Consider the following 21,827-nt stretch of genomic DNA (forward strand, 5'->3'; position numbering starts at 1 on the left):
TTAATTGAAAACATTTTGTGGTACGGTTGATACACAACAACCGTAATATCGAGCACAATGGACCACAATTTAAGTTTTATGTGATATTTTGAAAATGGGAAAAATCACAATTTTCTTTTTTGGCATGATATTTAGACATTTGAAAATTATAGAAGCTGTTGTAGACAATTTTCTCACTGACGTCACCCCACAATTATTGAATAGTGTTCACATTTTAAAATGTGTCAATTTACTTTTTTCTTCTTAGCAACATTTATTTGCAATTAATAATAATATCAATGGTTCGATTCAGATTGTTTAACGAGATCCTCAACAAAAAACGGTGACAGACAGAACAAAAGGCAATTGAAATGAGGTGGGATTTTTTTATCTGGAGTTTTTTTTTTCAAATTTTCTATGTGATAAAACTGACCATATTTACAGGGACATGCAACCCCCGTCAATGGGACTCAATGGATTTGGCAGAAGAAGTCACAACTTTTCATCGCCGTCTCTCGTCGATTACAGATCTCAGCCGCATCATTACGGATCCCAACCAAGCGTGAGAAATTTTCATTAACGGGCGACACTTTTTTCTCTCTTTCAACGCGTTTTTTGGCGCATTTACCATATTAATGCGCATAATTAGAGATAGTTCATAAGTTTTTGGACATCCTGAAGAAAATACCGTAAAAGCATTTTTCGTCTCTTTTACGGACTTTTGCAATCGTCATTCTCCACCAAGACAAACATAATTTATGAATCAGAACAGTGAGATTAGTATTTCCCCGGTTTACTAGTTTACGATGAATCACTTGTTGTTTTGCTAATGTGTCACTCACACCGACAATACACAAATTAGATTTCAGATAGTACAGAACGGAGGAAGCCAGTCTCCACCAGACTACGCCTTATTGTTCGACGCACCAGTTGTTGTTCTCAGATCTAAAAAGGTGAGATTTAAAGTTTAAAATTTTAGTGAATCTCAAAAAAATCTCAATATACTCTTTTACGTAATTTATGTGAAATTTTTAGAAATCACGATTTTATGTGTCGCGAGTTTATTTTTAGAATTTGGTTGTCTAGCAAAAAACAACCATAAAAATAGAAATGTATAATTTACTATTAGTTTTTTGATTTATATAAATTAAACTATTTGAAAAAAAAGTATGGTATTTCTTTTCAGCCTTGGAAAAACCGCTCTTTGAAAAAACCTAACTTGTTTTAGTAGATTTTATAGACGCTTCAAGTGCTTCCGGTTTTCAATCAAGAGTAGTAGTTCAGAAAATCGTAAAAAATTGTTTTTTTTTTTGAATGAGAAACCTCATTTTTGATTTTTTGAAGTCAAATTGAGTCTATTAAACGAGTAGTAACGATCCTGAAAAAGTGTTACATAGCCATAAAAATAGCTTATTGGCCCAATTTACATATTTTATTGTATACTTATCAATCGAAAATGTACTTAAATCATACAAAAAAACTGGTAAAACCCATCAAAATAAGACAATGATTTTTAAAAAACCAATTCCGGCGGCACAAAAAATTAACAAAAATGAGTAATTTATACAGACAAAAATTTGGAACAATTACTCCCCTTTGAAGGAAAAAAATTTCCAAATTTCATTTAAATTGAAAAACTCAGAAAAATTTTTACAAAGCTCGGTTTGCATTTTTTCAAACTTAGCTAAAATCGAAACGACTACCTCATTTCTGAATCCACTCCAGATTTCAAATTTAAAGAAGTAGCTTTTTTTTCCAAAATCTATATTTTTGAAATGCTCACATTGACATTTAGGGCTTTTAGGCAAGTTTTTGAAAAATTGTATCCTATGAGAAATAATATTTGCTGCCAGTTGGAACCTTCAAATGCGTAGCTTTTTCTAACTTTTTTCAAAAATTAAGTTTACAGCCAAGCACCGTACGATCAGCAAAAGAAGAATCAAGGCTACGATCTCAACAGCCACCAAGCAACATTCAACGAGTTCAGGCAATCCGTAGCCGTCCACAGTCCACTGCATCTTACAACAGTTTAGGTAACATTTTTCGTATAATTAGCACCAGTTTCAGTTTTTTTTTCCAGCTTCATCCGGAATGGAAAATCTCCAGTGGCGAAATTCAGTTATGTCCTCTGTGACTCCAGATAATCGCCGGCATACGCTGTACGACGAAGAAGACAACCCACGAGTGGTGAGTTGGAATATTTTGGGCTTGAAAAAGAAGACAAGGGTGTTATTAACATGTCTCATTTATTTTTGAGATCAAGGGGGTATAAACTACTTTTAAATTTCATCAAGAGCCAACTAGAGTTTGTTTTAAGCAAGTGATAATAGTGGGAAAAGCTGGGAAGAGAGAGAGTGAGAGAGGGGGAGAGAGAAAACGTACGAAACATTGAACAGAAATTAGATAGTAATTTTTTTGCTGCTTATTGAAGAACATCGTCATACATGACTTGAACAGGAAGCATCTGGACTGCCGATGAGGATCTGTAAATTTTCAAACTGAAAAAAAAAACGGCGGTTTTAACAAGTTAACTTACGGAGAATCATTCTGGTCTCCAACGAATCGTTTTCCAATGCGGAATCCGTAACGTCCAACGAGAAGGTTGCGACGTTTCTCCACATCGATATCCGAGTCCGCTGCCACTGTTGGTCGTGGATGCTCCTTCTCGTACTTTTCTCTGTAGGCAAGTGCTCTGTCACGGATTTGTTTCTCCGTTTCTACGTACAAAGGTGGGAGTCGAGAAGGTGGGGTTGGAAATCGCAACCAGGAAGGATCTTCCGATTGGGACTTTAGGAAGCGTTGGCGCCATTGTTCAGGTGATTCAGTTGCTCTGTAACTTGCGTTAACCACAATGATGGCACCAAGAAGGCTGAGAATTGTAACTGCTCTCATGACTTTAAAGAGGAGGAAGTACTTTGAGGAATAGTTGTATAACTGGTTACGGAGGATTTGAGGTTAGATTGCTAGGCTTGTGGGTGGAGCAAAGTGCTCAAAGAGGCGGAGTCTTAAGCGAGCACTTTTCTTTCGCGGTTGCTGTAATTTCCGCGATTTAGGGATAAATCTTGGCAAAGCCGCGATGTTTGGCCGTCTCCCATTGAATATAAGGAAAAGCAAATCTTCAATAATGCAAAGAGACATGCGCAAAGAGACAGAACACGCATTCTTTTTTTGCGTCTGATTTCCTCAATTCACATTCACAACTCACTTATCGCGACCTCATGGTGAAAAAAAGCCTCGTGGTAGGAGAAAAGCAATCATGTGAAAACGATGGAGAAAGAGCAAAACTTCTTTTTTTTTATTCGTTCGGTTTTCAAAAGCAATCAACAACAGGAAGAGGATAGGAATAAAAAAAATAAATGGAGAGCAATCGGAACATCAGAAAAGAATAGCAAAAAAAATATGAGACAAGCTGAAGAAGACAAAAGAGAAGGGTTTTATTTATTGCCCTTTTTGAGGGCCTAATTGTATCCAATAAACCGGGGGGTTTCTGCTTGTCGGAACCTTTTTTCGGGGTGTTTTTTGCCTTGCTGAGCTGCGCTTTCGTCAGAGGTATTTTACTCTTTAAAAAACGAAAGCTTGAGAGCTCGCTGATTGATGGATGGTCCCAAAGGACTTGAAGCAGGAACTGGTTTTTTGGTCTCCAAGTGCACGAACGGAACATTTCGTTTTCCGGGACGCGAGCGCGTGTTAATCATGGATTGGTAGTGTTTGTTGATGTTGTTTCTGGAAAAAGTTGTTCTGATTGTAAATTTGGAAAACCTAAAAATAATTAGTTTGCAAAAACTACTGGTCTAGAATTATCAAATGTTTAGAATGTTGGATAAGTTTGTTCATTTTTTGGTGTCTACAAATTTGGAAAATTGGTATGATAGAGCGGTATCTAGGATTCACAAACAGTGCTGGCCAGAAAGATATCCACTTTTTGTTGCTTATAATAACATCATGATACTTCCACTAACTTTTCATTACAAATATGTTTTTTTGAGTTACAGTCGTTTTAGTAATTGTCATCAAAAATAGACTAACGAGATGTCGGTTGCTTTATTACTTGCCATGATGTAAGTGAATAACTAAAACACGTGAACACATATAAACCTGATCACGAGCTATATTTTACCCGCCGAAGAATGTTTCATAACATTTTTAGATTTGTAGTTATACTCATTGCAAAAATAGTGAAATCATCAAAAAAATTTTGGTACTTGGGGATTACGTTCCCAGATTTTAAAAGTGAATTTCAATAAAAAAAACTAAAACTCTTCAATAAAAACCATCGAAGTTTTTTAGAAAATGAATGATCCTTTAAAAACGGAAAATCAGAACTTGGAAATATCTGAAATTCTCGTTTTTGAAGAATTTTATAAAATCTTCTATTGTCTATATTAGAGAGTTTTCGTTTTTTTCTAATCTTCAAACACATTTGAGGGACCAACTGGCAAATTTTAACACTATACTGTCTAAAAAACATGCGAAAAATTTCAAAAAAACTCACAAAGATTCGGTGTTTTTCTGGTTTCTCATCAGCTCAAAAATACGTGTCAATTGATCTAAACTTTGCCTAGTGTGTGTTTCTTTCCGTTGTTCTGCTTTCAAAAGACACTCAACTTGCTCGAGACGTTTTCTGAAATGATACTGTGTTTGCTGGCATTACCAGCGCTCACTAGAACTTACCTGAGCATCAGATTTTCTATGAATTCCAGAAATATATTGCTTGGAGAAAACGGAGAAAATGTTGAAAAGTAATTTCTCTTAATTTTGTCGAAATTTCCATAGCCACTCGGATTTATATCAGTCTTCTCAACCTCTGGTCTTTCAAATTCAAACTGTGATTTTAATGGATATCTCGAGAGCCCAAGTGGTTACGAAAATGTTAAACGTACCGCTATGGGCAGGGCACAGGCAAAATTGACCATTATGAAAATCAACGCAGTTTTGATGAAAGAGCTCCACATTTTAACATTCAGTGCATTTATTCCAAAACTGAAACACTAGTTTATGCTTGATACACGTGGTGACAGGCTGTCCCATCACTGTTTGATCTACAAAAAATGCGGGAATTTTTTGGCAACAAAAATGTGACGTCAGCGAGTTCTAATTATGCGGAATCGGTTGAGAATTCTGCGTCCCTACTCCCGCATTTTTCGCAGATCTACGTAGATCAAGCCGAAATGAGACACTCTGACACAGCATGTTGATAAAGTCTTTCCTTAAATGTGAAGTAGCGCCAGTGGGGAAATTTCTTCAAGACATGGTTATGGCACCACAATTACCAAATATTATAGTGAAAAATTATTAAAATTACTAAATTGATTTTTGAATTTTGAAAAATCTCAGTTGTTGCCACTTTTTTGAATGTCGTTCAAAAAAATTCCTTTGAATTTTATGGTCACATCTGCCAAATAACAATTTTCCTACAGGAGACAAAAATACGACAGTGCTAAAGTTTTGCCTAAAAGTGGCCAAAACTCAGTATTTGCCACTTTTGACTGGCAATAAAACATTTTCATGGAAATTGTTGGAACAAATTTCGGCTCATTGGTGCAACTGGGCCTTTAAAACTGGACAACTTAAACATTAAAAAAAAACCAATAAAACAAAGTTTCAGATTCAGATTTTTGAGTCCGAAACACAAGATATCAAAAACTTGAAACCGAGCAAAATAGCAGACTAATTTTCTCCCGTTTTTTCCAACTTCGGTTCCACTTTCTCATGAGTATTTTGGAGGCGTTTAATTGACTCTGAATTAGTCTGGTTTTGAAAATCGTATGATGTGTGCCCACCACTGTACTTTTTTCATAGCCTTCTTTATTAGCTTCTGCAGAAAAAATGGCATTTTTGAAACGAAGTTTTAAAGAAAAAATCTCAAGTTAACAGTTTTGTTTATTGAGAATAATTAGACAGATAAATGAAAACAATGCAAAATACGAAATAATTGGTGTAGCGTTAAACATATCGGAATGATCCGGTTAACAATTAACATCAGAAAATTCATACTCCGATTGGGAATCCAGTTAGTTCGTCCGTTGTTCGTTTCCCTGGACGGAATCCGGCTCGCCCAATCGCAATCGACTTTTTCATGATTGGAAGGGTTCGGAGTCTCCAATAGCGCAAGCGCCCCTCACGAGTGTTGCGCAGGTAGTTTGCTCGGTGAAGGATCTGATTGAAATCGACTTGATCGACAACTCCTAATCCGCGGAAGACATCGATTCCACCCTGAAATTACGGTGCTTGTTGCCATTTGAAGGAACTCGATTTTGGGAATTTTTGAACTTATACTTTCAAAATATCCTCAAATGAATGAATTTTTTAATAAACTTTCGCGAAAGTTTTTCAATATTTTTTTGTGGCGGTTCAAAATTTTCGCATAAAAATGGCCTAATTCGGACGGAAATTGAAATTTTGTAACCTATTGGTTGCCTATCCGCTTGAAATTTTAAACTTAAAAAAACGATGTAAATGTGCAAATTGAGTCAATAATAAAAAAAAAAAATTTTTGGGGATTTAAGGCTAATTTACAAACAAACACATCTAGGTCTTTTTTCGAAAATTTGAACCGTCGTAAACACAATTTGATCGGTACCCTTTTCCTTTAACATTGTGTAAAGCTAACCTGAAGCCCAAGAGCTGAGGTCTGGACCAGAAGAATGTCCAACGCGAAGATCGTCAATCCGATGAAGACGATTATGGAACGCATTTCCGAGTTGGGAAAGTTCGAGAATAAAAAAGAATAAAAAACGGGGGTATAGTGAGCACAACTCGATCGGCCAGAATTTATATGCTTTTTGCTCTGTTACATCTAAGGCGGAGCAAAACGGTTAAACGACCGGAACCGGTGAATGTTTTTTTTGGAAAACGTTGCTCTCGGTTTTGTGAACTCATAAAGTAACATGCGAAAAATTGCACAAAAACTACTGCTTTACACCCACAATGATTTGTTCTCTGGAAACGTGGGTTTCAAATTAGAATGATAAAAGTTCCTTATTCTAGTGATCAGTGATGATTACTCATGTCTTTGCTATCATTTCATACAGATACTTTATTTGATTCACAAGTAAAAATTAATGTTTGTAGAAATTCCAAAAATTATTTACTCCGAGAAATCATTGCGGTAAAGAGGATAATAGCTCTCTGCAAATGGCATTGATCGCTTTCCGCGGTTCCATCCAGCTGCAAATGCACGCTTCCCTGGGCGCATTCCAGCTCTGCCAATTGCCATTGATCGCTTTGCTGGCCGGAATCCTTGACGACTGATATAAAGACGCTTCTCCATAGTTAGTGGCTCCGGTTCTTCATCGGCATAGATCTCATCTTCGTCGTTTGGGATAACAATCATAGGGGTCGCCAAGTCGACAGCATCATCTTGGTCTAGGTCATTAGAATCTAAAAGTTGGGATTCGTAGGAATCATCTTTAGACGTTGGATGTTCCTGAAATGTTCATTTGCTACAATTACATAAAATGATAAAATAAGTAGCTCAGTTCATATGAGCTCACCGAGTAAAAACCCAGCTCCAAAGCATGAGCTGAGACTCCAAGAAGTGCCATCCAAATGACGAGGTGAGCTGCCATTGACTTTGAAAGTGATATCAGGTGGGACTGAGGACATCCTTCTGCTCGTCTTTCTTTTTATAGCACCTATTAAGAAAACGTGGTCTTGTAGTCCGGAAAACTGACACTACGATATTTTGGAGGATCGGATTTTTACGAGTTTTTTAACGATTTCGTAAAGGGACTACACTTCTACAATAGAATACAACGACTATAGGTGTATCTAGGAACTAAAAACAATTTTTTTTGAGAAGTTTAGAAATTTGCTCATCTGAGCACATTTTGGGTACATACATTCAAAATTCCAATACCTCCTCATCAGTGATAAAAAGGTCAAATGCGGAAAAGCCTGGAAGAACTGCGGAAAAATTGCCACAGATTTGGGTTTTATAGGCGGCTAATTATAATTTAATTTTGGAATTGGACAATCTGATTTCCCTTCAAAATATTTTTTTTCTTAACAATTTACTGACGACGAGCTGAAGATGATACTATCCCACGTCACTGATGTTTTTCCAACTAGAAAAAAAAACGTTTCCATAATGAGCTGAACATCGATCAAAACAACAGGGTACCCCTCTGAGAATTTTTTAATTCAGCTTACACAAAAAAAAATTGCGAACCGGCATACATTTAGTACAGTTTTGAATAACAGTAGGCAGTGAGTTTTTGCATTTTTTGAATTTTTGAAAATTTTTGAAAAAAAAAAGGTTTCAATATTGTCAGTGCGATTACATATAGAATTTATTCAATTGTATGGAGACAATTTTTTGGAAGGCTAAAAGAAAAAGAGCAAATTTTAATCGGACCCATACGTGCCTTCAAACTTGGCACACTGGTAGTGGACACATGGCTCAACAAATTGATTTCAACAAAATTTTTTGAACTGACCTACATGTTATATTAGTAAATCTGACTTTATATTGCATAAAATCCCCGATCAAAATAGTTTGTGATTCATATTCACCCTGTCTGAAACTTCTTTCCGAACCATTACTCTCTGAAACTGGGCTCTAAAAAACTCTAAAAAACAGAACACGATTTCATTCCGGTAATCTGGCTGTGTTTGTACATAAAGTATCAGTGATGATGACGGTGAATATTACAAAGAGATCGATTCAAATTAGTCGGAGCAGGTTCTCTAGATTATATAGATTTCTGGAACGTGTTGTGGGAAGACCTCCTTCATGTCATTGCTTCTCTTTCCTGGCCGGAATCCTTGACGACCGTAGGCCATTGAGCGCTTTCCTGGCCGGAATCCTTGCCGTCCATATGCCATGGATCTCTTTCCCGGCCGGAATCCTTGTCTGCCGTAGGCCATTGAACGCTTGCCCGGACGCAGTCCCAATCTTCCCATTGCCATTGATCGTTTCATGATGAGATCACTGGAAAATCAGCAGGTTTTGTTTTGCACAAGCCAAACGAGGCTTCAAAGTTACCTAACATCCACAGTGTGAAAGTTGTCCATGCTCCGTTTTCCAGGGCGGAATCCGCTTCGTCCGAGAGCAATGCTTCGTTTGCCCATTGCTCCTTCAGTGAACTCTTCCTCTTGTTTCCATTCATCTTCATCTTCAGAGTCGTACAGTTCGGGAGAGTTCTCAAGGACAACCACATCGACAGCCTGAAAAACTTTCAAAGTAGAAACCAGTACAGATGCTACTGGCAAAGATCCACTAACCGATGATTCGTCAGGACGATAGACCTGAAGCGGAACTGCTTCAGAATAAACTGCGCAGAGCAAAGCAAAAAGCACGAGGGTTGCTCGCATTTCTCGCGTTGTTGGGAGCTGAGCGAGAATAAGTGAAACCGAAGAAAGAGCTCGGGAGAGAGAGAGAGAGCTGAAAACAATGAAGATTACAGTAGATGCTTATCCAAATTTATACGGCTTTCATAATATATACGGGGCGGAGTTATAACAATATAAAGTACCAGTGGGAATATTGATAACGAGAATGCGGCAAGACGCGAATCAGGCGAAATGGGGGGAGAGAATGGGAAGAAAAACTGAGGTGTATCGAGCCGAGCGGGTGGGCGAGTTGCGTGATTGGTTCTGTATTCAAAATGACGTTGGTCAGAAATTGGAAGAGATGGGGAAAATGGTCACAATTTTTGAATAGTGCTCATAGTGCGGAACCGATTTGATTCAAGGTAACAGCTATGAAACTGCAGAGCAAACAGAAATTAGAAGCATAGTACAAATCTGTACAGTATTGGAAGTCTGCTATTCGAAATGTTGCCCAGAAAACTATATACGGTTTGTATACTTTATGTCTTAAATACGTATTAAGTTTTTATTAAGAAGCACTGACAAAATTGGTGTTTTGACAAATCGGAAGTAGTAGGTATCCAGTTATTAGTATAGTAGACAATAGTAGTGACAGCCAGTGATCTACTCATTATAAGATTAGTTCTCCTGGGATAGTCGTACAAGTTCGGCTTGGAAGACAGCCCGGTACGGAGTAGCATAACATGTTTTTCTCATTCGATCCACTACCTAGTTTTTGGTCGGCACTTTATTTTTCGGTTAATTTTTGGGACTTATTTCCAAATTGAAAGATTTTTTTCAGGCACGATTGGAATATTTTCAAGGAGAAGAGAGTGAAATGTTGAAACGTGGCCAAGATCAAGCGACAAAACTTCTGGAATGGTACAAAGAACGTCTGCTTTCGGTTCAGAAAAAAGCGAGGCTCTTGAAACAAGGGAGTGTCTCACTGGTAAGCGTTAAAAAAGTACAGGTCTGGAATAGTATTAGGAGCCGGGTCAAAATTCATTACAAAATTGTGGGAATCATGTCATTTAAGATTTTTCTTTTGACGGTACTTTCCATTATCTGTCACCACTTGAAGTATCCGTAGACTAAAAAAAGTTTCTCCGAGTATGGATACTTTTTATGGAAAAAAGTTTTGGAGAGAACCGTTAAATGTCCTGGTTCTTAAAATATTTTCCCTGTGTCAAAAAATTCATACTCAGCAAAAAAAAATTCAATTTTGACCAGGAACAGGAACTTGCACTGCTCAGGTCCTGTCATTAATTGCAGTTCTCCTAGACAGTCAGTTTCAGTAAACAGTTGTTGATAAATTTCGAACCCAAGTGTGTCAGTGATGTCACGTGATTTCATTATGATTTCATAGAATCTTCTGTTTCAATTAGATCATAGTAATTCTTAGAGCTCGTTATGTTTCTCGGAGCTCTAGAGAAAAAGCAATAAATTCAATGGTACCACGCATGACTTTATGGGCTACAGTATACTGCAAGAACTGACAATTTATCCAATTATTTAGAATGAGCCTATTTTAAGAGGGCAGGCTTTTTTTTGCAAAATTGTGTGGGTAGGCAGATTGGATCAGTTCCTGGTTCATACTGAAAAATTTGATCAAAGAAAATGAAAATGCTGAGCTGGAAGTTGTATTGGGGGGGGGGGGGTGTATGATATTACAGGAAAATATGACACAACTTAAATTATTTAAAAACTTGAAGGAGAAACGGTTATGGGTATTCTAAACTATTAATTTTTGCCTAATTTTTGCTAAAATCTCCAATTTTTCAAGTTTTTTTTTTGAAATTTTGAATCGGCATAAAGATGTTTTGAATAATTGTTGAGAATTTTCATTACAAAATTTGTTTATTTGAGCACATTTAGGGTTTTTTACGTTCAAAATACCCAGAACCGTTACTCCTCATTTGAAAAGATACTTATAAAAAAAATACTATAAAAAAGAATTTAGAAAGTGGAATAGGTCCATCAAACTACTACTCTGTCAAAACTGGTTTATAAGGACTTGGAAGCTACAAATATTTGTTTTTGTTCAAAATCACGTTGTCATCTTTGAACAATATAGTACGTGTCATGAGTAGGAGTACTTAAGGGCTCATAGATACAATCAAGTACTACAAAATCGTAAAATGGTCAGAATAACAAGTACGTGTGCATTTTTTCAGGATCCCGCTGTACATGAGCAGAAGCTCAACTTTCTCCGAGCCCACATCACAGAGCTCAACCGTCGTATTTTGGCAGTGATGGAGACTAGTGATAAAGGATTCCCGACGCACCATAACAGAACGGTAGGGATTACAATTCTCCATCCGACGCCAGCGCAGTTCTGACTACAAAACATACCGAAATTGAACAAAAAAAAACGTTTTATATCATGCGCTTTATACAATTTTTGCCCTATACAGCTACGTTATTTGTACATGACAAGTGAATCTCGTGACAGCCTTGTGCATTTTAGTTGACAGCGTAAGTTTTATGGAGTTAGGAGAAAAGCTTGAACCATTGGCTGCATGGGATGGGGACTCTGTAACATACTACAGATTAATTTCTGAACGATAATGCTTTTCCTTTTTTTTAATATGACAATCCTAGTGAATCCGCAGCGCAAAAATGACACCTGGAAATTTTTTTTTTGAATCCAGAGATTTTCCAAAATTAATGTATTCATTAGAGAATAAGCTTTAAAAATATATTTATACATTCCACACGCCCAACAAAAATCAATTTCCTTATTTCATATGAAAGAGTAAAATTTTGATAAGTCCGTTGTGAGTCACTGACATTTAAACCAGAAAAATATTTTGCTTACGGGTTATCAGATACAAATAATTGTTGTCTGATTGCTTTTCATGAAGTCATTCGGGTACATGACAAATGTTGTGTTTCTAGAAATTATTCATCAGATGACAAAAGTGTTAATATCGGAGATCTTGTGAAGTTTTTTTTTCCAACAAATAAGTCTGAAACTGTTTTTAAAAAACTTTTAAAAATTTGTGTTCAGGAAGAGTACATCTGTAAGAGCTTATAGGTGGTGTTGCGCCAGCGGGAAAGTTGTTAGACGCCACTTTTATGATGCAAAATAGTATAATGAATCTTTGGAAAATATTTTCAATTTTAGCCAAAAATACAAATTTCCTACAATTTCCGCAAATCGACCATTTGCCGATTTGCCGAATTTGTACCAACATTGCCACCCACCCCTGCTTTGAAACAATTTCCCCACTCGACTGTTTTTTTCCTTTTCCAATCAACATACCGAGTATTTTACAGGCTTCAAATGGCCCGTCTACAGGTGCTAACGATGACCAGCTTGTGTGGCTCCATCGTCAAAATCAGCGATTGAATCAGGTGAGCATATCCAACATGTGACGTCACGGCTCACAATTCTCTTTGTCTTTTCATCTCTTTCTATTGTTATCTTTCCCGAAACTTAAAAATAAACACTGACAGGAGGTCAAGTGTGGACAGAGTGCAGAAACAATTTATCAGGTGTTGGCAGAGATGTAGATCCAACAATGCCAACACATCAGAATGATGAATTAATGTTGTTTTATCGCTATCATATCTTCATTTCTATTCGATTTATATTTCAGGAGCTGGCGGAAAAGTCGAGAATGATAGATCAGCTGAAAAAAGAAAATGAGATGGTTAAAAAGAGTCAAGTACAAAGAGTAGAAAGGTTAGTATTTTTTTTGAAAGAACCTATGTACAGAGTTTTTAACTACTAGTTACTAGTAAGTATCAGTTAATTCTTAACTTTCAGAAATGTTCCAATCCAACGACCTTCTGCGTTTGTGAGGCCTGCTTATCAAATCCCCACAATCATCAATAACAACAATTATCCGAAAAACCCATCACCGCATAAGATTTATGATACTTTGATGTAACTTTTCTTGATTTCGCACTCTCAAAGAAAAAAACCCCTTCAACTTCTAATTGCAATTATAGCCCCCCCCCCCCCCCCCCCCCCACACTGATATGAATTCAACTCGGAGCTTGTTCATAATGAAATCTATGTTACCGCACGTTTTTCTTTTCTTTTTTCAATTTTCAAACATCTGTTTTTATCTTCAACAATACAAAGTTCACGCATTGAATTAGAAGAATCATTTCTTCTGTTTTATAGTGAAATGTAGGAGAGAAGTATTTGAACGTTTTCCAAACGGCTTTACAACTACATTAAATACGTCGTTGTATTCGATCAGAAACGAGGATTAACCAGAAAATTAGTTTCTGCAGGAGGGCCCACATGTAATACAACTTTTTGAGGGATGGGGATTTTAAAAAAATTGGAAATTATGATCTATTAGTAACGGGGCATATATTTTTGGAGCTTTCAACAATCAAAATTTAGCTATCTGCAAAATAAACGAAAGCTTTAAAAATAAAAATTTTACTAAGTTAGTAAATAACATTAAAATTAAATTGGTAGCTGAACAATTTATTTCCCATTGCCGCAATACGTACAAGTTGGCAATATAGGGTCTGGTGCCAATATTCATAACTTTTTTGTGGCATATCGATTTTTGTGATATTTTAGGAATTCATATTATCAAGCACGAGCTTTTATTTGAGCACTTACATGTGCCAGGCTGTCACATTACAGTTTGATCTACAAAGAATGCGTAATTTTTTGCTCAAAAAAATGACGTTAGCATGTTTTTAACCATGCGAAATCAGTTGAGAACTCTACATCTATTCTCCCGCATTTTTTGTATATTTACGTAGATCAAGCCGAAATGAGACACTTTCAAAAAGTTTTATTACGCCAGGTATCAGAGCCAATTTTCTAAGCTTCTCACCATACTCGTTTCTTTTTATATATCATCTGAGAGTTCTGTGCGGATTTTGCTTACTATTAGTTTGATGTTAACAGACGGCTAAAGTTTTGAAAATTTCGTTCAAAACCGTTTTGTAAATCGTCAAAAAATCTTCGAAAATTTTTTGTTGAAGTTCTTGATTTTTCATTGAAAAAATGATGCAACCAAATTAAAACATTTATTCAACATTAAAACATTTTATTTAAATACGACCAACTCAAGTGGTGATTGCAGTATTTTTTTGAATTTTTGATAATTATTCAAAATCGAAATTTCAAATTCAAATGTTTTGTATGCTGCAAAATTGTTTAAGATTGATTGCATAATTTTTCGACAGTAGAAAATTGTATTGTATTCTCACATTGTATTTTGAATAAAGCAAAAGTCGCTCCTAACTCTAAAGTTAAAGTTAAAAAAAACAAACGAGCTCGGTGAGAAGCCTGAAAAAAAGTGGCTCCAAGCTAGGATACCTGAGGTGGTCAAAATGTTCTGAAAGTATCGTAAAATGGAAAGCTACTCAGGCAAAGGCATAGAAAAATTTCCGCGAATTCAGAAAAATCGATATGCCACGAAAAAAGTTATGAACTCTTGACCCCAAAATCCTTATTGCCACCCCTGTGTTTTCTAGTTTTAATAATGCACCCGATATTTTTCAAACGTTATTTGTGAAACTTCTTTGTTTATGTTATAATATAATCCATAGGGAAATAAAAACAAAAAGTACTAGATTTCATTTGAAAAACAGACCAGAACATTTATTTATCCTACTTCTTATGATAGCAATTCAATGAGTTGTTTTCATCATTTTTTTATTTGATGCAGGTATAGAGCAAATCGAGAGGACCGAATACTTGGGGTAAAAAAGGTACTCAATAGTGTTATTGGAGGACGGCAATCAAGAGCGATAGCAATCAAAAGCAACAACGACATGATGAAGAAGCTCTCGTATTGATGAAGCGACTTTAGTTAATTTCATCGTTGTGTTTTGTCTTTCACCTAATCGTTTAAAAGCAAATTTATGAGTTCGCGAGCTCCAGGTCCACGTCTTTTCACTTTTGATTCTCTTTTTTCAACAACTGTTTATTCTGTGATTACGCAAAGATATCATCCCGCCATTGTTTCAAAATCATCACCAGTGTTTCTTTGCTTTTCCTTTCAAAACAGTTGTCAATTCGGGATTGATTAACCCGCAATCGGCTTTATAAACATTTGGTGTGCGTTTTTTTTACTCTGAAACATTATGTGTTTTCTGAATGATTTACGCTTTCCGGAGTTCTACATTTTTTGGTTCTTGTTCTCTACTGAACATATTCGCGAGTTTTTATTTTATTGCTACTTCAGATAATTTATTAATATGAAAAAGTATCCTTGGAAAATGAAACTTGGTTCGAGTCCTCATTAGTAATTTCATTGAGTTTACTAGGAAGTTGAAACTTTTTCTAATTTTGGGCCTCCCTACGTTTTTATTGTCTTTCAATGTCATATGAAACCCAACCTTTTTTTTCGCATCGCATCAAAATTTACAACAGGATCCATACCCATCCGGCGCAGAGGTCATACATAGTGTGAGCGCAACCTGAGATCCTTGCTACTCATTTCCTGCCCACCTGCACCGAATTTTTCGTTCACTATTTTGCCATCGTTTGTGTCCACATCAACTTCAAGAGATGACATACGTACGTCGTCCCGAAAAGTGAGGACCGAAATGTGATCCATCTCGTGTTACACCCTAAATTGCGTGATACAGGTGTCTTGTTATGGTTTTAATTACAGCCTTAGATTTTTGAGACTCTAGTTTTATTGGCTCTTGAATAACAATGTACTTTTTGTCGCCCTTTCTATAAAGCAGGAAATTTGGTGCATTGCAGTTTTTTGTTATATTTCCAAAGTTTCTATTTCCGTTTACAGGTGCATGTTTTTCCAGAATCATTTTAATTTTTGAGTTGAAATGTCTAAATCTTCACTTTTCAAGAAGGTACAGCTGTTGGAAGAATGTACCATTGAAAGTCGTCCAAAAATTTTTCTGCGAGACTTTTCCGTGTCACAGTTGTCGAAAATTGAATATTTTGAAAATTATCTTCTTGTATTGCATATTTTGATTGATTAGGGTACATTTAAAGCCGATGAGTGACCACAAAATACAAAACTTGGTCACTTATCGGCTTTAAAAGTACCTCAACCAACAAAATAACATGAGATAAACTACCAACATATGCAAAAAAGGCAAAAACTGAGATTTTCCAATTTTCGAAAAATCATATAAAATTTAGAATTTTTTTTCTAGCTAACTTTTTTAGTTGGAAAATCCCCAAAGAATTTTATTTTTATTTTTCATATTTTTTTTCAAATTTTCACGTGCATTCAAATTTTACTCATGTTGCAACAAAATCTGTCACCCTTGAGTTAAATAATACGCCTGAAACTTACCCTGAAAACACAGTCTTAAGTTTTTAGGCCTATTTTTTCGGGTTTGCTATATTTTCCGAATAAAAAACCGTAAAAGATATGATCTTTTGTTTTACTCTAGACAAAACCAAAAGTACAACTACCAATCCGCCAATTGCAAATTCATTCCTACAGGCCAGTTGCTGCAAATCAAGGATGTGCATACTGAATATCTTTTATCCATGCTTCAAAAATTTCCAAAAGAGTACATAGGTCATGGTGACGACAACGTGGCCTTTCAACTTACTACCCACCTTCTGACACGTCATTGTCTCGCAACATTCTGAAAGAAAGTTAAAAAAAAAGGACGAAAAGTTGAGACTACTTGAACATCCCATTAGCTATTCAAGCTGATCAGGTTTTTGGTGGATATCACGTTTTAGCCCTATATGATGTTGGGATCTTCTCGTCCTTTTAGACATACTTTTAATTTCAAAACCTCTTTCTTCTCATGTTGCAAATTTCTCACAAAAGTTTTGAATTTGGATCCTTTGTTTGCATTATTTTTTTTTTTGATATTTATTATATTTCACAAAATCTCTACTTAAGCGCCCGAGCAGTCTCATATTCTTTTTTTTTGCGCTCTAAAAATGTTATAATTTTTATTCGCTAACACAATATTGGAACTTCAATGAGGTTCAAGAAAACTTTAGAACAAAATCTACTGGAAGTTGCAAAAAAGAGAAAATGACACGTTTTTTTTTGAAATTTGATCACTGTTCTGAAAGAATAACGATTGATGTTTTAAAGGCAAGAGGCAAAGGCAAGCAAAGTTGAGTTTTGATTTTTTGAAACATGTAAATTTAATTTATTTTTTGGCGTTTTCAATAACATATGCACTATGTTTGGAGCTTCAATATGTTTGATAAAATACCTACTAGCTTGCTTATAGGCATGGTTTTTTTAATTGTATGTTCAAGGTTTATATTGAGCCAAATCAAGTTTTAATTTTGTTTTCATGTTTTTCAGACGTTTAAGAACATTTTTAGAGTGTGCATATTCAAAACAAATTTTCGAAATGCTACAAAAGTTTAAACAATATCAATTCTGTCCGTTTCGGCAAGTACCACTACTTCTGTTGAGAAAGCCTGTTGCGCTCGCCTTGCAGCGACCTCCGCCTGCCTCGCGCCGCTTGCCGCGCCTCCTTTATAGAGCAGCGCGGAATCCAAAAAGTGTCGGCCGCGGTAAAACAACCACCTTCCGCACTATGTGGTGTAAATACCAAAAATGTGACTTCTCACCATATTGCAGAAATGAGGTGAGAGGCAAACTTGAGGCCCTGAAACCACGCCTGCCTCCCATAATTTTTTGTTACCTTGCAAAACCTTCAAAATAAATTATCAGTTTTCCCCGATTGCCCTCTTAGAATGTGTTCTCATCGAATGCAAATTCATGTACTCACTTATACCAATCTTGCGAATTATTTATGAAACAATGTGACGATGACCCCGATCTTAGGTTCCGGATATATTTTTTTCTGTCAGAAATAGAATTGTAAAGAGACTCTCTCTCGTACACTTTTTGACATTGTCTAGGCGGGGGAGAAACTACTCAATTTTAATGCATTCATGAAAGAAACCAACACACACACACACTTACACGCATTCTTTTCCCCTATCACAAACAAAACAATTTCAGCCTAGTTTGTGCCTGCTCGCCCAACTACTGATTTCCTAGCTTTTTGTTCGAGAACTTTTCTTGTTGGGTCTTGACACCTCGCTTGCTACATGCTTTATTCTTCACATAGCGTCACTATTGTCCAAAACCACCTCCGCAAAAAAAAACTTTCCACGTCTTGATCACCTATTCTTTTTTTTTAATGCTCAATATAGTCTGAACCCGGATCTTCTGAAATCTTTGTTTGTTCTTTGAGAACTTAAACATACGTTCATTTGTCAAATTGAACGTGGAGAAATTCCACGAAATTTGTCTTGTTTTACTGAACCTTCAGGCGTGAATTTATCAAATTTTTTTGGCCAACCAGTTTGGTTCTGCTCTTGTTCATTTGACCTAGCCTGACTTCATACTTTATGTCAATGTTTACTCTGAAATATGACTCTGCATTTTTTGACTTATACTCGGGAAATCAAAACAGTGGAAATAAAATAATTCAACTCAAATTGGAGAATAAATTATATTAAAAGTTATCAGGACTAAATAATAATTTAAAAATGCAGCCGACTTTTACAAGGTTACATCTTGGTTCATTTTAAAGAAACTAACAAACAATTAATTACAAACAGTCAAAAAATAATTTTGATAAATTTTGTCTGTATGCAAATAATTTATGAATACAAACAATACAAACAACAATTGATATATAAGCTGGCAGAGTTAATTACTATTTTTTAGCTTTTGGAAGATTTTTAGAAAATTTATATTAACCGTCAGAAGGGGGCAGTTACACTGCTTTTTGATCCTTTTATTGTAGGGTACTAAACATGCGGTGTAGGCTTAAATTTGCCAGCCAATTTACCACAACGTTGACTGAAAATAAATCAATAACAACTGTTGAAATGATTCATTAGGATATTCGGTAGTGTTGAAATAAGTAAATTTAAACTATTTTTCAAATGGCGATATGCACTTCTACATTATTTAGAATAGTAAAATTTATTTATTACTTTTTACTTTATCACTTAGATTTTTTAAACAAACTTTTGGAAAATATTTTATAAAGCTAATATATAATAGTACAAAACAGTTTACATACAAGAAAAAGATTGGAAGCTCTCTGCTCCAATACGAAAAAAGACTTCATTTTATTAATTGTTACCTTGTATTTAAAAAAAAAATTAAAAATCAATCTACTCTACTCTACTCACAGCTTCAACCCTTGCTTACAATATTTCATCTGAAGCTCTGACGGCGCCGCAAAACCATGTTATCTTTGAACCTTGACGTCAGAATAAAAATGCACAAAATCGACAATGAAAGGCGCTTGACATTCAGTTATTTTGTCGGGTTTCTAAATTCGAAAGAACACTCACCTCAAATTTTGTTTGCGAATTCTTCTGCATTCACCCAACAACTACACAGTATTATCTTCCTTAAGAATACTTGTCTGCAGAGTTTTCTTTTTGAATCCCTAACAACATTTCACTCCGAGCTTCCTCAAATTCTGACCTCCTTGGTCATACACATTGTGCTCATTTTTCTTCACTTCGCAATTCCCAATTCGGACACACTTTTTTGCATCATAAACCTCCAGACAAGCAACTTAAAAAGAGATTTTCAACGTATGTGTGGATGTGTGTGGAGGAGAGCAATTTGGGAAGGTTTCCTTTTTTACTCCAGTTTAACTTTAATTATCCTGGAGATCCCGGGATTGAATGCAGAGTGCAATTTTCGTCTCGCAAAATTGTCGGGGGTGATTTGCTTTTGTGTTTTGACCGTGACGACATACTTCCAGAGTTCTAAGTTTATTGTGACCTTTGACCTGAATTAGTTTTTTTTAGACTCCTTCAGAAAAAGCAGATGAAATCTCGATAAAAAATATTTGACCAGTACGTGAACCCTTATAAGTGGCACTTGCCAAAACTTTTTATGGATTGTTGAGCAGAATTCATCATTTTTCAACTCATCCTTTTTTGTTCAAGTTTCTAGTCTACTGTTTAATATTCTATGACATTAGAAATCAAAAGATCTAATGATTTTTAATTGATCTGAAAGATAGATTGGTGGCTTGGAAAGAATATGTGTAAAATATGATAAATTAAAATTCTAAAATTTAATTTCATTGCTGTTGTTATATACGCGTGTGAGAAACAAAATGTAAATTAATACCAGTGACAAAATACTATGAAATTTCGTTATTAATCTGTAATTCAAAAAAATTGCCACATCCACTACACCAGTCATGAAATTGTTTTGAAACTTTTGGCACCACATTGACCAAATATCTTAGTAAGGAATTAATTTTTAAAAATTCTAAATATTATATGATTTTTCGAAAATTGGAAAAATCTCAGTTTTGCCACTTCTGGAAGTCGTTCATCATTTTTTTTTCAATTTTATAATCTACTTATGTAGCTACAGTTTTCTTTAAAAATGATTTTAAAAAACTCAGTAGTTGCCAGTTTCAGACTACCACTTAAACTTTTTCCAAATTTTTGTTGGAATGGGTGACTTTTTTAAACACTTTCCCAACTCAACAACTGCTATAAAAAGTGTTACTTTATCGTGAAAAATTTGAAAAAATTTTGAAATCTATTTCTGAATTGGAATTTATTTTTTGAGAACAGTTTTCTCTTTCAAAACTCTGCTTGATCTAGTAAACAAAGATCTAGTCATCTGAAATTTTATCTAAACGTTTCTGTGTACTAATTATCATTATTTTTCTCACATGTTTTAAATTCGAGCTGCAACAAACTGAGCTGAACTACAACAAAGACATACACACATACACACCTGATGTCTGATGTATTCCAATTCACTTTTACTCTTCATATACACACTTCTCAATTTGTCTATTCAACGAATGATGCTCTTTCTCACTCTCAGAATTTATCTCCTCGCGCATCAGGCATTGATGACAAATTTCGTCGAACTGCTGCAGCCAAGGCAGCAGCGGAGGAGGAGGACATAAAATTGAGATTGAACTACTACGAAAGTACTTGTTTGATATTAACCATTTCTTTTCCATACCCCTCACCAGCTTTGTTTTTTTTTCGTTGGTTTGGTTCATCTTTGCCTTGTTCTACATCCTTCTTTTTCTCATCCGCGTTTTTTCATGTTTCCAAAGCACAACTTTTATTTCGGTGCGGTTCGGAAGAAAATGAGAGAGCCCGACATTCTGATCGGGAGCAATAAACTGATCATTTCTGAATTACTCCGAGTTTTTTTTTTGCCAGAAATTTTTAATGCTCTAGACTTTTCATTGCGCGGATGTCTATTCGGTTACTATCTAGCTGTTGACATGGAAAATCCACTTCAAGCCTTGTCGTTATACACTTTACTAATCCGATTTCTGTCATTTCGTATGTCAAAAATGCATAACGTGGCGACTTTGTAACTTTGGAGTAACTTTGGTTACCAACTCCTGAGTCTCCAAAGCACAATTCGATTCTTAATCGTTGATTGTATTCTTTTAGACCTTTGAGAATTAATTCGAAAATAGATCCTCTAAATCTCTGCATACAAATCCCTGTGATGAGATTCCTTCTTTGCATACTGATTACGCAAAACCAAAAGAGCTGCCGGACTTGACGCGGCATTTCCGGCTTCTCACATCTTACTTCATTATGAAACGACGCATAAAGT

General features: G+C 35.6%; 5 protein-coding genes and 2 non-coding genes across 7 annotated transcripts; 1 reads left to right on the top strand and 6 right to left on the bottom strand.

The window, feature by feature from the left end:
- The first annotated feature begins 292 nt into the window (after positions 1 to 292).
- T01B6.1 (uncharacterized protein) lies at positions 293 to 13,252 on the top strand. The gene is made up of 10 exons (NM_076021.7): positions 293 to 355; positions 424 to 541; positions 849 to 932; positions 1,889 to 2,012; positions 2,060 to 2,166; positions 10,094 to 10,240; positions 11,466 to 11,588; positions 12,571 to 12,648; positions 12,894 to 12,979; positions 13,064 to 13,252. The coding sequence occupies exons 1-10, from the start codon at positions 351 to 353 to the stop codon at positions 13,185 to 13,187; spliced, it is 996 nt and encodes a 331-aa protein (NP_508422.4). The 5' UTR covers positions 293 to 350; the 3' UTR covers positions 13,188 to 13,252.
- Positions 2,209 to 2,919, bottom strand: nlp-45 (Neuropeptide-Like Protein). Its single transcript, NM_076022.6, has 2 exons — positions 2,516 to 2,919; positions 2,209 to 2,462 (listed from the first exon to the last, which is right to left on the bottom strand). The coding sequence occupies exons 1-2, from the start codon at positions 2,869 to 2,871 to the stop codon at positions 2,402 to 2,404; spliced, it is 417 nt and encodes a 138-aa protein (NP_508423.1). The 5' UTR covers positions 2,872 to 2,919; the 3' UTR covers positions 2,209 to 2,401.
- On the bottom strand, positions 5,968 to 6,698 carry nlp-22 (Neuropeptide-Like Protein; the record flags this gene model as incomplete). The annotated part of the gene is made up of 2 exons (NM_076023.4): positions 6,590 to 6,698; positions 5,968 to 6,192 (listed from the first exon to the last, which is right to left on the bottom strand). Exons 1-2 carry the CDS (start codon positions 6,671 to 6,673, stop codon positions 5,968 to 5,970), a joined length of 309 nt encoding a protein of 102 aa, NP_508424.1. The 5' UTR covers positions 6,674 to 6,698.
- On the bottom strand, positions 7,000 to 7,568 carry nlp-23 (Neuropeptide-Like Protein). Its single transcript, NM_076024.4, has 2 exons — positions 7,473 to 7,568; positions 7,000 to 7,405 (listed from the first exon to the last, which is right to left on the bottom strand). The coding sequence occupies exons 1-2, from the start codon at positions 7,545 to 7,547 to the stop codon at positions 7,067 to 7,069; spliced, it is 414 nt and encodes a 137-aa protein (NP_508425.1). The 5' UTR covers positions 7,548 to 7,568; the 3' UTR covers positions 7,000 to 7,066.
- Positions 8,556 to 9,375, bottom strand: nlp-2 (Neuropeptide-Like Protein). The gene is made up of 3 exons (NM_076025.9): positions 9,205 to 9,375; positions 8,966 to 9,147; positions 8,556 to 8,911 (listed from the first exon to the last, which is right to left on the bottom strand). The coding sequence occupies exons 1-3, from the start codon at positions 9,292 to 9,294 to the stop codon at positions 8,668 to 8,670; spliced, it is 516 nt and encodes a 171-aa protein (NP_508426.1). The 5' UTR covers positions 9,295 to 9,375; the 3' UTR covers positions 8,556 to 8,667.
- A 2,435-nt stretch (positions 13,253 to 15,687) lies between the features above and the next one.
- Positions 15,688 to 15,815, bottom strand: T24D8.17. The gene has a single exon (NR_070482.1). It is a non-coding gene; the product is annotated as an Unclassified non-coding RNA T24D8.17 (non-coding RNA).
- Positions 15,816 to 21,264: 5,449 nt separating this feature from the next.
- On the bottom strand, positions 21,265 to 21,395 carry T24D8.15. Its single transcript, NR_070483.1, has one exon. It is a non-coding gene; the product is annotated as an Unclassified non-coding RNA T24D8.15 (non-coding RNA).
- Positions 21,396 to 21,827: the final 432 nt, after the last annotated feature.

Source organism: Caenorhabditis elegans, chromosome X (genome assembly GCF_000002985.6).
Source record: "Caenorhabditis elegans chromosome X".
In the NCBI taxonomy this organism is placed as follows: domain Eukaryota; kingdom Metazoa; phylum Nematoda; class Chromadorea; order Rhabditida; family Rhabditidae; genus Caenorhabditis; species Caenorhabditis elegans.

Excerpts from the sequence above, each read along its gene's own strand:
- nlp-23 (NM_076024.4), bottom strand. The coding sequence starts at position 7,547 with ATGGCAGCTCACCTCGTCATTTGGATGGCACTTCTTGGAGTCTCAGCT. Across the intron at positions 7,406-7,472 it reads TGGAGCTGGGTTTTTACTCG|GAACATCCAACGTCTAAAGA; the intron begins GTGAGCTCATAT and ends TGAACATTTCAG.
- nlp-45 (NM_076022.6), bottom strand. The coding sequence starts at position 2,871 with ATGAGAGCAGTTACAATTCTCAGCCTTCTTGGTGCCATCATTGTGGTT. Across the intron at positions 2,463-2,515 it reads GGAGACCAGAATGATTCTCC|ATCCTCATCGGCAGTCCAGA; the intron begins GTAAGTTAACTT and ends GAAAATTTACAG.
- T01B6.1 (NM_076021.7), top strand. Across the intron at positions 2,167-10,093 it reads AAGAAGACAACCCACGAGTG|GCACGATTGGAATATTTTCA; the intron begins GTGAGTTGGAAT and ends GATTTTTTTCAG. Across the intron at positions 12,649-12,893 it reads AAAATCAGCGATTGAATCAG|GAGCTGGCGGAAAAGTCGAG; the intron begins GTGAGCATATCC and ends TTTATATTTCAG.
- nlp-2 (NM_076025.9), bottom strand. The coding sequence starts at position 9,294 with ATGCGAGCAACCCTCGTGCTTTTTGCTTTGCTCTGCGCAGTTTATTCT. Across the intron at positions 9,148-9,204 it reads ATCGTCCTGACGAATCATCG|GCTGTCGATGTGGTTGTCCT; the intron begins GTTAGTGGATCT and ends AAAGTTTTTCAG. Across the intron at positions 8,912-8,965 it reads TTTCACACTGTGGATGTTAG|TGATCTCATCATGAAACGAT; the intron begins GTAACTTTGAAG and ends CTGATTTTCCAG.